Source organism: Xenopus laevis, chromosome 2L (genome assembly GCF_017654675.1).
Source record: "Xenopus laevis strain J_2021 chromosome 2L, Xenopus_laevis_v10.1, whole genome shotgun sequence".
NCBI classification, from domain to species: domain Eukaryota; kingdom Metazoa; phylum Chordata; class Amphibia; order Anura; family Pipidae; genus Xenopus; species Xenopus laevis.
The window spans coordinates 82904133-82920502 of NC_054373.1; the positions used below are offsets into that span (position 1 = coordinate 82904133).

At 37.1% G+C, this 16370-nt stretch overlaps 1 protein-coding gene across 1 annotated transcript in view; it reads right to left on the reverse strand.

The window, feature by feature from the left end:
• Window positions 1–16370, reverse strand: part of LOC108708197 (amine oxidase [flavin-containing]) — a 71848-nt gene that overhangs the window by 6784 nt on the left and 48694 nt on the right. The window contains exons 5-13 of the mRNA XM_018246651.2: window positions 15832–15923; window positions 13815–13956; window positions 11264–11413; window positions 10456–10615; window positions 7219–7315; window positions 4165–4218; window positions 3530–3587; window positions 1171–1268; window positions 381–492 (exon numbers count right to left, since the gene is read on the reverse strand). Coding sequence (XP_018102140.1) covers window positions 381–492; window positions 1171–1268; window positions 3530–3587; window positions 4165–4218; window positions 7219–7315; window positions 10456–10615; window positions 11264–11413; window positions 13815–13956; window positions 15832–15923 — 963 coding nt within the window. The remainder of the gene's footprint in view (window positions 1–380; window positions 493–1170; window positions 1269–3529; window positions 3588–4164; window positions 4219–7218; window positions 7316–10455; window positions 10616–11263; window positions 11414–13814; window positions 13957–15831; window positions 15924–16370) is intronic.

Below are 16370 nucleotides of genomic sequence, written 5' to 3' on the forward strand. Positions count from 1 at the left end.
GCAACACCCATGAATTATTGGCTCTTTGTTCTATTTTAGTAACTCACGATTAGAGGTGCACATGCATTTTGTGGACCACATAGCAAATTGATTTGAACCCCCTACAACCTCACTGGGCTGATTCTTGGCCTGTGGATAAAATGCTGTAGCGTTACCCCCTCATTCAGAGCCCAAAAGATATTCATGTCACCATAATGATGTCAAATCATGCACCAGTTATTTGATTAGGACAACTCTGGAGATTATAATATATAAGGATTTGTTTGCTCCTATGAGGAAGAATTGTACTTTTGGCCCTTGTGATATTAGATGACCAGGCTAATCTAAGTGCAACAGAAAACGTGTACCTTTCAAATGTTAAACCCTTGCCTTTACTATACCTCTCTGGCAGCTCTTTCTCCAGCTTGGATAGCTCCTTCCAGGTATCCACTCCATTCAGTGGCAGTTTCCGTGCCAGCAAAGAAGATCCGTCCAACAGGCTCTCGAAGAACTCTTTAAAAGAATTATGTTAGGCATGTTATTAAGTTTTTTACTAATAAAAACAAGTATATCACAATACGAGCATTCCAGCCACCACCCCCCAAAATTCTGTATTAAAACTATGTATTAAAAGTGTTTTTTGATCTAATAACCAAGAGCTCCCAATCAGTAATGAGCTTTCACTGGTGCACTTAGAATAAGTGTTGCTGGTAGATAATAAATGAGTATTGTCTTTTGGCAGAGCTTGGAAAGTGTCTTTTTTAAGGCAGAGGCACATAAGACTCTCCATTGTTTTTTGTTTCTTCTTGGTTCCATTTAACTTATAGGCTCTTGGTATGTCATCAGTCATATTGATGAAATTCAGTTTGTGAATATGTGCTATACTGGGTAATCGCCCCGTGGATATAGCAGGATGTGAAAGGGGAAAGAAAATTCTCAGTGAAACTCCATCATCCTCAATTTACCTGAAAAGGCTATTAGAGTCTCTGATATTTTTTCCAAGAACTGAAGAAATTTAAGAAATGTTTTTAGACTTTGCTAAATATCTTCCTATGTATGAAATATAAGCATCTGCATGTTAATTCTTACTAAAATTCCCAAGAACCCCCAAGAAAAGACAGCTGAGTTGAGCCAGGGGATAGTGTCAAAAGGCTAGGGCCACACAGGGGCTGAAATCAAAGAACATCATACCTTCCATACTGTGTTAGGATTCCAGGCGGGAAATAAGCCGTATAACAGCCTCCAGAATACTGTTCCTCACACCAGTTCTTTTCTTCATAATGCACTGGCTGTCACACAAAAATGTTGTCACATTTAACAAGCATGGATTTATTTCTTCCTATCAACTCTCACTGAGATTATTTTATTATTTTTTGGGCAAAGACTTGCTTGCTTTAGCATTTACAATGTGACTCTTTCCAGTTTTCTTCTGACTCAAGAAACAAGTTTCCTGTAAGGCTACAAATGTATCGTTATTGCTACCTTGTATTACTCATCTATATATTCAGGCCCTCTCCTAATCATATTCCAGTCTCTTATTCAATTCAATGTATGGTTGCTAGGGTGAGTTGGACCCTAGCAACCAGATTGCTGAAATTGCAAACTGGAGAGCTGGTAAATAAAATGTTAAATAACTCAAAAACCACAAATAATAAAAAACAAAACCATTGGCAAATTGTCTCAGAATATGACTCTATACATCATACTAAAAGTTAATTTAAAGGTGTAAACCCCCTTTAAGAATACCTAACCAAAAGAACACAAATGTTTATAGATAGCCACCATGTTTCTATTTAGTGATCAGACATACATTTTTTATAGTATCATTCAACTTTCATATTTACAATTAAAGATCATCTAAACAAAGGAAATAGGTATATATTATATCCAACAGGCCTATGACCTACTCTGTTCTTTAATTGCTGCATATTGATCAAAACTGTAATAAAAGTAATACATATTACACTATATCTAATAACCCATAGCAATCAGATCAACCAGTTTACCAGCAAATGTTACTTCTGATCAACTGCCATGGGTAACTAGACCAACCTTGCGACATTCATTACATTACTGGCTTAGCCTTGAATGTTGTTAAGGAAACAAAAAAATTCAATCCTGCTCTCGCAATGTGTTCTGTAATGAATATTGCTCAGTTTGTTGGCTCTCGCAAAAAAACAAATACTTCGCTTCATCCGCTTTTTAGATATAAAAAAAAAAATTTAGTCCGTTAAGTCCAAAATAATAATTGACACAGTTACTTTTTATGACTTCAAAATCCATTTTTGTGCAGGCTGTTTGAGGTGGTGTTTTAAGAGGATGTTAACGATTTAAAAGTTGTAAATGTATCAATGTGTTTTGAAATTAGATTAGTCAACTTAATTGATATATGTCTAGCGTTAAGTGATGGCTATTGCCTTGACTGGAACCACAGTTCCAGAGGACAGTCATGATGAAACGTTGAAGCATAGAGGGGGGCAGTCAGTTGACAAGATTTTGCCAGGAGAAAACTGTCCACATTAAAGTCACTGCAGTGTGCAACATATTAGTTTTTTGCACTTTGCAAGGGCATTGTGAATATAGCCGCAGAACTCTGTGCTCTGAAAAAGACCTGCAGCTCCCTGTACTAATACAACACTGACTGCATTAGTCAGCGGACAGCGCTGTATTAGTAAAGGGAACTGCAGGTCCGTAGGTGTCCCCCCTCCGACCCCTACCTGCCCTGTGTCTTGCATAGGCAGCAAGGGCAGGTGGTAATGGCAGGGCTGAGCTGTACCTCCTGCTGCTGATCTCTTCACTAAGCACCATATTTTTCATCAGGCTGAGAGCCTCAATCCTACAGGCATAAGTGCTTTGTAAGTGCATTGCATAACTGGGGATTGAAAATGACCCCTTTTGTGTGCAAAAGTCCTAACATAGATCTCACAAACCGTTCAGAAACCTTAGGGTAGTGCCACTTTGTTGGGTGCTGCCCTGTGATCAAAATGCCTCTCCCTGCCTATCACCACTATTTTATGTAATTTTTCGTCAAGAAAATCTGAAACTTTTTTCTGTGCACTTTCTAACACTCCCTTCCCCTTATCCCCTAATGCAAACCAGGGCTCAAATGCAGTTTTAATATAAGCTTCAGCATCCTGAAATAAGAAGTTTTCTAAATATAATCAATTAAAAATGATGTACCGTTTCAGTAATAATCAAGTTTATCTTCACTATCCCTTTCAGTATCTGTTTCTGTTCATTCTCTCTTCATGCAGCAGTTGGGTGAGCTCTGATACATCTGCTAGGAAAGGAAGCCCCCTATAAGATATATTGGATCTAACTGTAAATGAATATTTGCTGCATGAAGAGAGAATGAAGAGAAACAGATACTGAAAGGGATAAACTTGATTATTTCAGAAACAATGCAGTATTTTTAACTGATTGTATTTAGAAAGCTTCTTATTTCGTTATGATGAAGCTTGTATTAATTTTTCAATTTTATGATACTGCCTCTTTAAGCAAGATTATATGTTATCATTTAAAACATTACACAATGAATCGACTGACTTACATGTAGAGCTTCTTCTGATCCAAGTACTTTTGCATACAGTTCACAGATTTTCTGCTTCCTAATCAATACAAATGAATCGATTAATTGTCTGGGTAAAAAAAACTGTTACATCAGACGTATAAAGTGACTGAAAATTGTGAAGCATGATAAAAAATTTTATGCTTCAGTTTAGTTTTGAAGCTACTGTCACATTCTCAACCATTATACTTCATTAGATAAACAAAATCTCTCTGTTTTTTACATTCTGTTGATGTCTTTTTCGATCATTGGCCATCCTCACGATGGCCAATGATCGAAAAAGACATTTTTCGATCATTTTGGCCTCTCTGCCAAAAGATGACTCTGAGGTTGCATGGGCATGCCCTTATGTTTAGCAATTTAGTTAATCATTATGCATGTCATTTTGGCAGATCCATACCATTTTGCCAGCTATTTTGTACTCTGATATTTATTTTTGGATGTATTATTTAGTACAATTGGATTCTTCATTACCTTTACATAATAATTACCTCTAGCAGCAGTGTTATATCTTGTCATATAACAGGATTAGATTAATTTCATCTTCATTTTCATCCAGCAATATAAAAGTTTTTTTTTTTAAAAAGCAATTTTATTGAAAATACTTTCTCCCTTACCTCTCTTCTCTTGTGAGATGAACCAGCCTTCTTGATTTTCGGGCAAGAATGAATCTAGTTGATATAAAAAATGAATTTAGAATCCATTAAGAGTTATTAATGAACGCAGTTGCCCATGTCATTGCACTTAAATGGATGCAAAGGTTCCTCATATTGACCTTATTCATAAACATGTTTCTTGCACTCCTTGCACTGAAGTGCTATTTGCATAGTTACATAGTTACATAGTTAAATTGGGTTGAAAAAGACAAAGTCCATCAATTTCAATCCCTCCAAATGAAAACCCAGCACCCATACACACACCCCTCCCTACTTTCACATAAATTATATATACCCATATCTATACCAACTATAGAGTTTAGTATAACAATAGCCTTTGATATTATGTGTATCCAAAAAACCATCCAAGCCATTCTTAAAGGCATTAACTGAATCAGCCATCACAACATCACCCGGCAGTGCATTCCACAACTAGAGATGTCGCGAACTGTTCGCCGGCGAACTTGTTCGCGCGAACATCGGGTGTTCGCGCGAACATCGGGTGTTCGCGCTCGCCGGAAGTTCGCGAACGTCGCGCGACGTTCACCATTTTGGGTTCGCCATTGTTGGCGCTTTTTTTTGCCCTCTCACCCCAGACCAGCAGGTACATGGCAGCCAATCAGGAAGCTCTCCCCTGGACCACTCCCCTTCCCTATAAAAACCGAAGCCCTGCAGCGTTTTTTCACTCTGCCTGTGTGTGCTGAAGAGATAGTGTAGGGAGAGAGCTGCTGCCTGTTAGTGATTTCAGGGACAGTTGAAAGTTTGCTGGCTAGTAATCGTTTTGATACTGCTCTGTTATTGGAGGGACAGAAGTCTGCAGGGGTTTGAGGGACATTTAAGCTTAGGTAGCTTTGCTGGCTAGTAATCTACCTTCTACTGCAGTGCTCTGTATGTAGCTGCAGTGGGCAGCTGTCCTGCTTCTGATCTCATCTGCTGACTGCTGCAATAACAGTAGTCCTTGTAAGGACTGCTTTTATTTATTTTTTTGTTGTTTTACTACTACTACTACTACTACTATAAGAGCCCAGTGCTATTAGTCTAGCAGTGTTGGGGAGTGGGACTGGTGTGCTAATCTGCTGCTCCTAGTAGTTCAGCAGCACCAACTTTAATTTTTTTTTTTAATATTCATTTTTTTTTATTTTACTTTTTTTTATTTTACTACCGCTGTAGTAGTGTATAAGTTGACCTTTTAGGCATTATTTGCCCTGTAGGCATTATTTGCACACTGTTTTCTTCAACCCGCCATCTAGCTGTGTGACCTTGTTCACATTCTGTCTAAATATCCATAATATTACCGTCTCCAGAAAAAACACCGGAGTGACTTTTTTCAAGCAGCCATAATATATTTTACGTAATCCGTATCCACCGCTGTAGTAGTGTATACGTTGACCTTGTAGGCATTATTTGCACAGTGTTTTCTTCAACCCGCCATCTAGCTGTGTGAGCTTGTTCACATTTTGTCTAAATATTGATAATATTATCATTTTGTCTAAATATTGATAATATTATCGTCTCTAGAAAAACCACTTGAGTTACTTTTTTTCAAGCAGCATTCATATATTTTACGTAATCCGTATCCACCGCTGTAGTAGTGTATACGTTGACCTTGTAGGCATTGTTTGCCCAGTTTTTTTGGCCGCAGCCACTGAAGCACAGAGGCCAGAAAAAATATGCCATATAAATGCTGAAAATAGTAATTTTTTGCCATACGTTGACTCAACGTATATGGCAAAAAATGACTATTTTCAGCATTTATATGGCATATTTTTTCTGGCAACTGTGCTTCAGTGGCTGCGACCAAAAAAACTGGGCAAACAATGCCTACAAGGTCAACGTATGGCAAAAAATGACTATTTTCAGCATTTATATGGCATATTTTTTCTGGCAACTGTGCTTCAGTGGCTGCAACCAAAAAAACTGGGCAAACAATGTCTACAAGGTCAACGTATGGCGAAAAATGACTATTTTCAGCATTTATATGGCATATTTTTTCTGGCAACTGTGCTTCAGTGGCTGCAACCAAAAAAACTGGGCAAACAATGTCTACAAGGTCAACGTATGGCGAAAAATGACTATTTTCAGCATTTATATGGCATATTTTTTATGGCAACTGTGCTTCAGTGGCTGCGTCCAAAAAAACTGGGCAAACAATGCCTACAAGGTCAACGTATGGCAGTTGTTTAAAGAGAACAGTAGATTACTAGCCAGCAAAGCTACCTAAGCTAAAATGTCCCTCAAATCCCTGCAGACTTCTGTCCCTCCAATACAGAGCAGTATCAAGCAGATTACTAGCCAGCAAACTTACTATCATCTGTCCCTGAAATCACTAACAGCTCTCCCCCTACACTATCTCTTCCAAGCACACACAGGCAGATTTTTCAGATACATTTTTGCCCTTGATCCCCCTCTGGCATGCCACTGTCCAGGTCGTTGCACCCTTTAAACAACTTTAAAATCATTTTTCTGGCCAGAAATGTCTTTTCTAGATGTTAAAGTTCGCCTTCCCATTGAAGTCTATGGGGTTCGCGAACCGTTCGCGAACCGCTCGCGTTTTTGCGCAAGTTCGCGAATATGTTCGCGAACTTTTTTTCCGACGTTCGCTACATCCCTATCCACAACCTCACTGTCCTGACTGTGAAGAACCCCCTACGTTGCTTCAAATGAAAGTTCCTTTCTTGTAGTCTTAAGGGGTGTCCTCTGGTACGCTGATCCACTTTATGGGTAAAAAGGTCCCCTGCTATTTGTCTATAATGTCCTCTAATGTACTTGTAAAGTGTAATCATGTCCCCTCGCAAGCGCCTTTTTTCCAGAGAAAACAACCCCAAACTTCACAGTCTACCCTCATAATTTAAGTCTTCCATCCCTCTAACCAGTTTAGATGCATGTCTCTGCACATCTGTGTTCATACTGCCTCTGTATACTGATATACTTATAATATAAAGCAAAATATGAGTTCTTTCCGACTATATGGTATTTCTGATAATATTTTAGTGCCAGGATTGTACAGGTCCCTACCCCATTATGCCTGGAACAGTTCCATCAGGTTTGGTATCATCAAGAGTCAGTCCAATTGCTGCATCTTCATCCTCAATTATCATGCTTCCACAATAATCTGTGCATTGGAAGTAAAATTATAATTAATTCTGTAATTCTGCTAATATAAATTAAATATTGTTAAAATATGCAAGTATGTTCGGCATATATGATTTATTATTATCAGGTTGGACTGGCCTGCCGGCTACCCAGGAAAAAACCTGATGGGCCCCAGCCTTGGTGTGCCCCTAGGTTCTTGCTATAGTTAATTTGCAATCGCAAAATATAATAATGCATTTAGTACCATGTGGTCCCTCAGGGTTTGTGACACAAATGCATCAGGTGGGCCCCTCTAAAATCGAAATCGCACCGGTAAGTGATTGGCAGCAGCGGGTACACCGCCATTCACTGGCCACATTCGTCACTCTGCTGCCTGCCTGCCTGCCTGCCTGCCAGTACTGTCCTTTGGTTGGACCTGATCTGCCGAGGACCCTGTCATCACAAGATCAATGGACCTGTCCCTGCTATACTGCTAGCGATTGGCAGCCAACGTAACCTGTCCCAGGTCTGTGCATGCAGATTCTATTCGGTGTAGTGCTCAGCTATGATCAAGTGCGTTGAGGTACTGTCTGTGGCTGTGTGATCTTCACTGTTCAGCAGCTCATCAGAACAGTTAAGCAGCCGAGCTTGGCAGTGGCACAACTCCCTCTCAGGAGTCCCAAGTGGCACATCTTACCTAACTTTATGACTTTACTGGCTGCTTGAAAGCCTGGTCATAATTTTTTTTGAAAAAAACTTATTAAAAAAAATTGTATAAATGTTCTTTGTGTCACTGTTATTAGGGTTGGAATGACGGGCTGATATCATTCCAACTTGCAGTGCAGTAGTAAACAGTGACTGAGGTTTATCAGAGCACAAGTCACATGACTGGGGGCACCTGGGAAACTGACAATATGTCTAGCACCATGGCAGATTTCAAAATTAACTATAAAAACAATTTGTGGGCACTATTTTGTACTGGGTTGGGGCCTTTGAGATGAGGTTTTCTGGTGGGCCCCAAGCATCCCAGTCCAACACTGATTATTATTATTGTTATTATTATAATTATTATGCTGTATTTGTATAAGAATTTTTCGAACAGAGGTCCTGTATTTTTGTGTTTTCACCATATATTACATATATATATGTACCATATATTTATATATGTGTGTGTTGAATACCTCTAGGTGGTTATTTATCAAATGTCGAATTTTATAGCTATGTGAGCTTTTTTAAACCTCGAATGAACTCACAACTTGAATGGTATTTTATTTAAGAAAAACTCGAATCAGCGAGTTTGAGGTTAATAATCTGAAAACTCAAATTGTTTGAGTTTTCAGCAAAAAAAACCCTTGAATCGCTCGTATTGATCGAATTGATCGAATTTTCGAGTGCAACCAACTGAAAAAAACTTGAATATCTTGAAGGTTATTATCATCTTCAAATGGGTCAAGGGACCTCTGCCATTGACTTCTACATGACCTTGACAGGTTTTAGATGGTGTATTTTTGGATCCAAGCTATTTTCAGGGTCAGGGTATAATAAATCTGGTTCTATTTTAAAGAGGTGGTACACTAAAGTTAACTTTTAGTATGTTACAGAATGGGCAATTCTAAGAAACTTTTCTGTTGGTCTTCATTATTCATTTCTTATAGTTTTTATAAAAAAAAACCAAACAAACAAAACAAAATAACTCATAAACCACAAATGATAAAAATTAAAAACAATTGCAAATTGTCTCAAAATATCAAAAGGTTAAATGACAGGGGGGGGCACCCCAGGGCCTTTGTTCCTGTTCACTGTTTGGTACAGGGTATTACTGAAGAAGTTTATTGTCGCAATCTCCTTCGGCTTATTCCATCATTTCTCTGTTCTGGTCTGGGCAGGTGCATATGCAGTAGAGTGAAAGCTGAACGTAGCTGCAAAAAGACAGCTTCTTTACTATGCATGAGTTTCCCAGGCAGAGCGAAACGAAGGCAGAAGAGAGAGAGGATCGCAGCAAATGAGCTTCTACAGAAATACCCTAGGCTTGTACACTTTTCTGCTGACAGAATGTCAGGAACTCCGCCGCCGGGAGCGCACAGAAGCAGGATCCAAAATGGCGGCGCCCATGCCGCCCACATGGTTTCAGCGCCGGCGCGGTGACGCAGGCGCGGTGACATCATCACCCGGCTCCAAATTCAAATAAAAGGGCCCCTGAAAATCCGTATCTTGCCCAAGTATAGGTTTATGTTGCTATATGAACCTGGGTATTATTTCCTTTGAATACTCCTGCTTTCTGACTCCTGCCTGTTCTGGATTTTTGACCCTTCGCTGCCTGCCTTGTGATCCCTTGCCTGTGATTAATCTACGACTCCTGTTTAACCCTTTGGCTACCACGACATGGACTTTTTGCTCCTGGGCTTCCTCCTTGGTCCCGACTACTCCCTTTGGGAGCCGCTAGGCCCCCTGACACAGAAGCACCGGTCCAGGGTATTAGGTTAGTTCTCCTTTAATTATGGGTTTCTCTTCCGACCAAAAGCCCTTTTGTCATCAACAGTTACAGGCCACTAGTCTCTCATAACTCAGGACTTTATAATAAATATGATAACATAAATAACGACTAGAGAGAACACAACAGGGACATTTTTAATGAAGAATAAATTTCCTTCACAACTAACCAAATTTACATATTACGATTAAAGCCTTTACGTTGCCATCTTCAAAATTCAGTTAAATCAAGAATTCATGTGGCCCAATAACAAAGAACTGTCCAAACTGGAATCTTGCAAAACAAGTGGGGCTCATTTATAAACACTGGGCAAATTTACACCTGGGTAGTAACCCATGGCAAACAATCAGAGGTTTGCTTTCATTGCACAACCTGCAGGTGGCTGAAAAAAGCCACTCACTGATTAGTTGCTATGGGTTACTGCTCAGACGCAAATTTGCCCAGTGTTTATAAATGATCCCTAGTCACAAACGTAACCGTGGATCCACAGACTACACAATATTTTGACCCAGATTCATTTTCAGGTACAGAATATTTGCTTTAGGCTATCTTTGTTGCCAGGCATCTATTTTTATGTATTATTTTTATATTTCTGTGTTTATTAAAAGTACCTTCGTTTGGATGTAAGTAGATATAAATTCTACTCGTAATGAAACAAAATATAAATGATGTAAATTTCCAAAATGTACCTTTCTTTCTCCAAAAGGCTTCTTTATAGTACACCATGCACTTTATGACTGATCCCATTGGTACACGATTAATCAGCTGGTTCCTTAGAGGAGGTAAGTCAGGCTTAACGTGAATCTTCAGACATAGGGCAGGTGGAATGGCACTGATAATATATTTGGCCTGAAACAAAAACAAGAAAGCACAAACAGCGTTTACAACAAAAGAGTTCCTTCAGTCAGGATATTTCTACCAAAGGTAACAGGCTAAGGCTGACTTTTGCTGTTTATTCCCCAGCTCATATGTTAATAAACTGGATATAGCCAAGAATGTTCAATTGCTTAGTGTGGTGATTTGAAGGGGTGGTTCACCTTTAAGTTAACTTTTAGTATGTTATAGAATGGCCAGTTCTTAGCAATGTTTCAATTGGTATACATTTTTTATTTTCTATAGTTTTTTTTAATTATGTGCTTCTTCTTCTAACTCTTTCCAGCTTTCAAATGGGGATCACTGACCCCCAAATAAAAACAAATACTTTTTATAAATCATCTTTCTATTCAGGGCCTCTCTCATTCTCTCTATTCATATTCCAGTCTCTTATTCGAATCAATGCACTAGTAATTTGGACCCTATCAACCAGATAGCTAAAATTGCAAGCCAGAGAGCTACTGAGATGTGAAGGAGTAGTAACAATGTTTTTATGAAAATGTAATATTTTGTTGGTCAAGGTGTTTTCCCCATACTTGCCTGATAGTCTAGCCTGCACAAAAATAAATCATCTGTAATCTGCAAGAAATAAAAGCACAAAGTACAGAAAATCAAACATCTTACCTCATATTTTTCATGATTTAGAGTTTCCACAAGAACATTTTCTCCTGTCTGATCAATAAGCACTACAGGTCTTTGAAGCTTCACCCGACCTTGAAGGTGGTCTGCTATCTTTTCACTTATCTGTCCGGATCCACCAACAAATTTTCTTTCCTTGATCAAGAGAAATGTAACTTAAATATATATATATATATATATATATATATATATATATATATATATATATATATATATATATATATATAAAAAACATTATCTTTACATTAATTGAAACTCCAGAACAGCTAATACTGTATATACTCATTTGCAAAGTAGAAAATGTTCATTCATCTGTCCTTAATGCAGTAGCTCATGAGCAACATGTTGCTCTCCGACCCATTAAATGTTGCCAGTGGCCTCAATGAAGGTGCTTATTTTTGAATCCTTGACTTGTAGTGTAGGCAGGCTTTAGATGCATGAAAAAACAGGTGTACTGCCAAACAGAGCCTGCTATAGGCTGCCAGTTCCCATACAGGCTGCCAAATAGCTAATCACAGCTCATATTTGGTTTCCCATGAACCTTTCGCAAACTTTTTTTTACATTTGATAGTGGCTCACAGGTAAAAAAAGGTTAGGGACCCCTGCCTTAATGGAATCTATACAATCAGATGGAGTAAACTTTATTTAGTCTTTACATGGCTCATATACGCACAGAGGAAACCATGGCATAGCATGTTAACATATGCATTTCACTGAAAAAAAGGTGTGATAAGTGACATGAGCCATCTCTAATAAAAGAGAGAAAGAAACCTTGTTTAAGAATGTTTAATTTGACTTATTTACCACCCGCTTGATAGCAACTATCAATGCTACTTGGAGGAAGGAAAATCTCTAAGACCAATTAATTAATTTCTAATATCAATTTGCCACTTCTTATTTATTTTAATGATTTTATATATTCGATCAGAGAACACACCATTAATTCTGTATATATCAATTAATTACTAAAATTCGAAATAGATTTATTTAAGTGATTGTTAGTAAAAAGTGCAAGTGCTTTTCATATAATTACATTTTCATCAATTCAATTAATTATATATATATATATCAATTCAATTAAATTATATATATATATATCAAATAAATTAGCACATTACTAATTCTATATATCACAGTTGTACAATGAGAACAAAAGGTAGGAAATTCAAGTGATTGTTTATAAAGTGCAAGTGCTTTTTCAATTAGCTATTTTGCTTCAATTCACTTTTCAATTCATTATAAAACAATTCATTGATAATTAAAGTGACTGGTGCTAATAAATAAATTAATAAATAAAAGGTCTGTTTATTTCCATCTCTCAAGTTACTCCTTGGTTAAAAAAACAGGAAATTGAAAATAGATAGTTGGTGGAGTTACTCCCGTAGAATCTAATTTCGTTTTTTCTAATCCCTGGGAGTGCCACAATGTGGGAGGAAGGCAGGAACTGAAAGGCAGCGGTCTCAAATTTTATCTTTCCTGTTCTTATTTGGAAGAGGCTATTATAACCTATAAAACAGCAAACCCAACAGACAGGGCAAGATTTGACTCACTATTATTTTAATTTAATCACCAGAGAGATTGCGTAAGCATTTTATCTTATCTTTTACCTTATCCTATTTTCCTTTCTAAGGTCTGTTGGGTTTGTGGTTTTATAGGTTATAATAGCCTCTTCCAAATAAGAACAGGAAATGATAACTGTGGCATTTGAATTAATGATCGTTAACCTTACAGTAACTTTAATATTGCCCTTTAGTTTGTGAATCCTAAAGCTGGCCATAGATGTAAAGATTTCTTTCTATATGATCCAATCGTTATCATGAGACCACGATTATCTCAAAATGATCATTTAAATGTACGATGTGTCCATCAACTAGAAAAACCATTTCAAGCGATATTGCCAGGAAAACTGCGGGTAGCTGCCTACTTGGCCCTGCAAACAAAGTTAGATTGCACTGGGACCGATAAAGATTTTTAAACCTGGCCGATCAATTTTCTGACAGATGTCGGCCGAAAAATCGTAAGATGTACGATCGTTCGAATCCCACTAACCGCACGATAATTTGATGGATTGGTCGGACTGCACTGAAATCAGTCGTTCACCAAAGAAGAATAGTCGCGTCTATTGGGCCTTTAGAGAGGATCCTGATATCAATCATGAGGCTGTTCAGCTGTTGTTGAACAGCACCTTCAAGTTTCCCAAACATAGGGATTATGAACAGGTTTCCCAAAATTTTTCCCAAAATAGCACACAGCTATCTTACAGACAAAAACATTCATAAATTGCTTTTTGCAACAACGTTCATTATCATAAAACAAAACAATTGGCACACATTCTGATAAATATTTTTTGCAAAGGCAAATTACATTTTTACAATTTCACTGAGATGCTTTTTTTTAGGTTTTAATCAAACCAAGATACAATCTAGCAGAAGTTTTTCAATTACATGTTTTCTTCAATTAATCAGGCATTTTGTTCTCTTTGAATTGTAATTACAAAAATTTATTTCAAACTATCGGTTAGTGTTGAGTCTTTTACCTGCCCACCATTAGACGTTGAAAATATTCTCGTTGTTCCCCCACACTGCTTCACATACCACAGGAACCACAGCGCTGAAACTTCATGAGGCTCCGAGGTCACATTGACATTCACAAAAAGTGTTGCAAACCTTTTGGCTGCACTGAAGGATAAATTAAATATACATTGAAAAAATTACTTGCAAATTATTTTTTAAAGTTTTCAAAATAAACAAGCAATTAAAGTAGTGGTTGAACTTTAAGTTAACTTTTAGTATGTTATAGAATGCCCTATTCCTAGCAACATTGCAATTGGTCTTTATTATTTATTGTTTATAGTTTTTTTACATTTACATCTTTCCTGCTATCAAATTGGGGTCACTGATGAAAACAATTACCCTGTGAAGCTATGCTTTTATTTTAGTTGTTAAATTGTATTCCTTATCTTTCTATACGGTCCCTCTTCTATTTATGTTCCAGTCTTTCATTCAAATCACTGCCTGGTTGCTAAGGTATATAAGGCCCGCAAATAATAAAATATGAAAAACAATTGCAAATTGTCTCAGAATATCATTGTACTAAAAGTAAATTTAAAGGTGAATATATATTTAATATAGTAGAACATCAACCTAGAGATCAAGCTGATTCTATATAAGAGCCACATAGCCATAAAAACATTTCAATTTCTAACATAAAGTAGATCAAAATGTATCTCTCTTCTCAAAATATTAATACAAATAAACAAGGGATAATTAGAATGAAATGAAATACAATGTAAATGGTACCAATTTTTAATATACCAGAGAAAATAGGAATTAGGTAAAGTGTTTAATGAATTGATGTACTACTTGCCATTCTTTTTCCACCAATAAGTCCAGATATACTGACCAATTTTTCATAAAGTTTTTTTCTACTTTTCAGATATCCAGTTCTATATGAAATTATTTTCAAATGTGTTTTCAGCATGTGTGACAGGCATAGTCATCTTAACCTGGTGAGATTGATCATTTGTAAAAAAAACTTTAATGGAAAGGCAGATCCATTAAATGTTTGTTACAAATCTGAAAAGATGTTGAGAAAAGCTAAGGAAAGTAAAGGTATGGGATCCGTTATCCTGAAATCCCTTATCCAGCTCTGAATTATAGAAAGACTGTCTCACATAGACTCCATTTTATCCAAATAATCAATATTTTTAAAAACAATTTCCTTTGTCTCTGTAAATAGAAAACAGTAGCTTGTACTTGATCCAAACTAATTAATTCTTATTGGAGGTAAAACCAGCCTATTGGGTTTATTTAGAGGGTTCTTTACTAAAATCCGAATTTATCTCATTTTTTAAATTAAAAAAACTACAACCAAACTCGAATACCTGATTTGTACCTTATTTATTATTAAAAAAGATTTTTGAAAATGGACGGATTTTTGGGATAATTCCAGCTCAGACCACAGAAATGTCAAAATAGGATGGGGAACTTTGCTATTGACTTATACACAACAAGGCAGGTCTGAGATTCTGTATTTTTGGATTCCAGCTTTTTGCTGCATTGGGCGTTAATAAATTGTGAAAAATTCAAGTTTTGCCACAAAAAGCCTGAGTTTAGTAAATAACCCCCTAAATGTTTAAATGACTTTCTAGTAGACTTAAGGTATGAAGAACCAAATTAAGGAAAGATCCATTATCCAGAAAACCATGCATTCTGGATAACAGGTCAAATAGTTTTAGTTACATTCTACATTTTTCAGAGGACCAGGGAAAAAAAGCACATTCACAGAGGACAAACAGCTATTTTGGCAGGATCAGGATGAAATTTTGGTGTGAAATTTGGGAAAACATGATGTTAAATGTGGGAAAATCACCCCTTGAAATGCATTATAAATTGGTGGAACCATAAAGCAATGTAAAATGCAGAAAAACTAAAATCAGGCGATGTAAAATTAAGATTTCACTGTAATGTGCTGAACACTTCAATAAAGTAACATGTCTTTTTTACATATTTCAAAATACAACTATTTGCTCTATAGATCCTTAAATGTCCTACTTTGTCCAACAAATCTTGTCAATAAGCTCTTTCATTGTGATCTTGTCCCATTCTTCTGCATGAGGTGCCATCCATGGAGCTTCATTGGGTATCTGCAAGACATGACAAATGGGTCTTCAGCAGTCACCAGTCATCATGAATAATAATTATTTGTCAAAATGGAGAAAAGATAGTAGCTGTAAATTACCTGTGTATAGTTACAGAGGAAACAAAGAAACTTGGACTGTGTGGGGATTTTTTTAAACATGGCATCAAGCAGTCTGGGCCAAGAAATTGTTGGCAAAGAAGGTATAAAAGCAAACAGCAAATATAGATCTGAGTGAGAGGAAAATAGAAGCCCTTTAGAGTGGGCAGTACAACTATGGAGTTGAGTAAGGGGCCATGACGGGGCTAGGAATTTGGATGATCTTTGGGAAGTGATTGTTATCTGGATATTGGTCAAAGGGAGATGCTGAACTGGTACCATGCGGAGAAAGCAAACATATTTGGTTTTGCAGGCCCCGCCCTCCCGTCCAGAGTGTTAGAAATCAGAAGGGTGT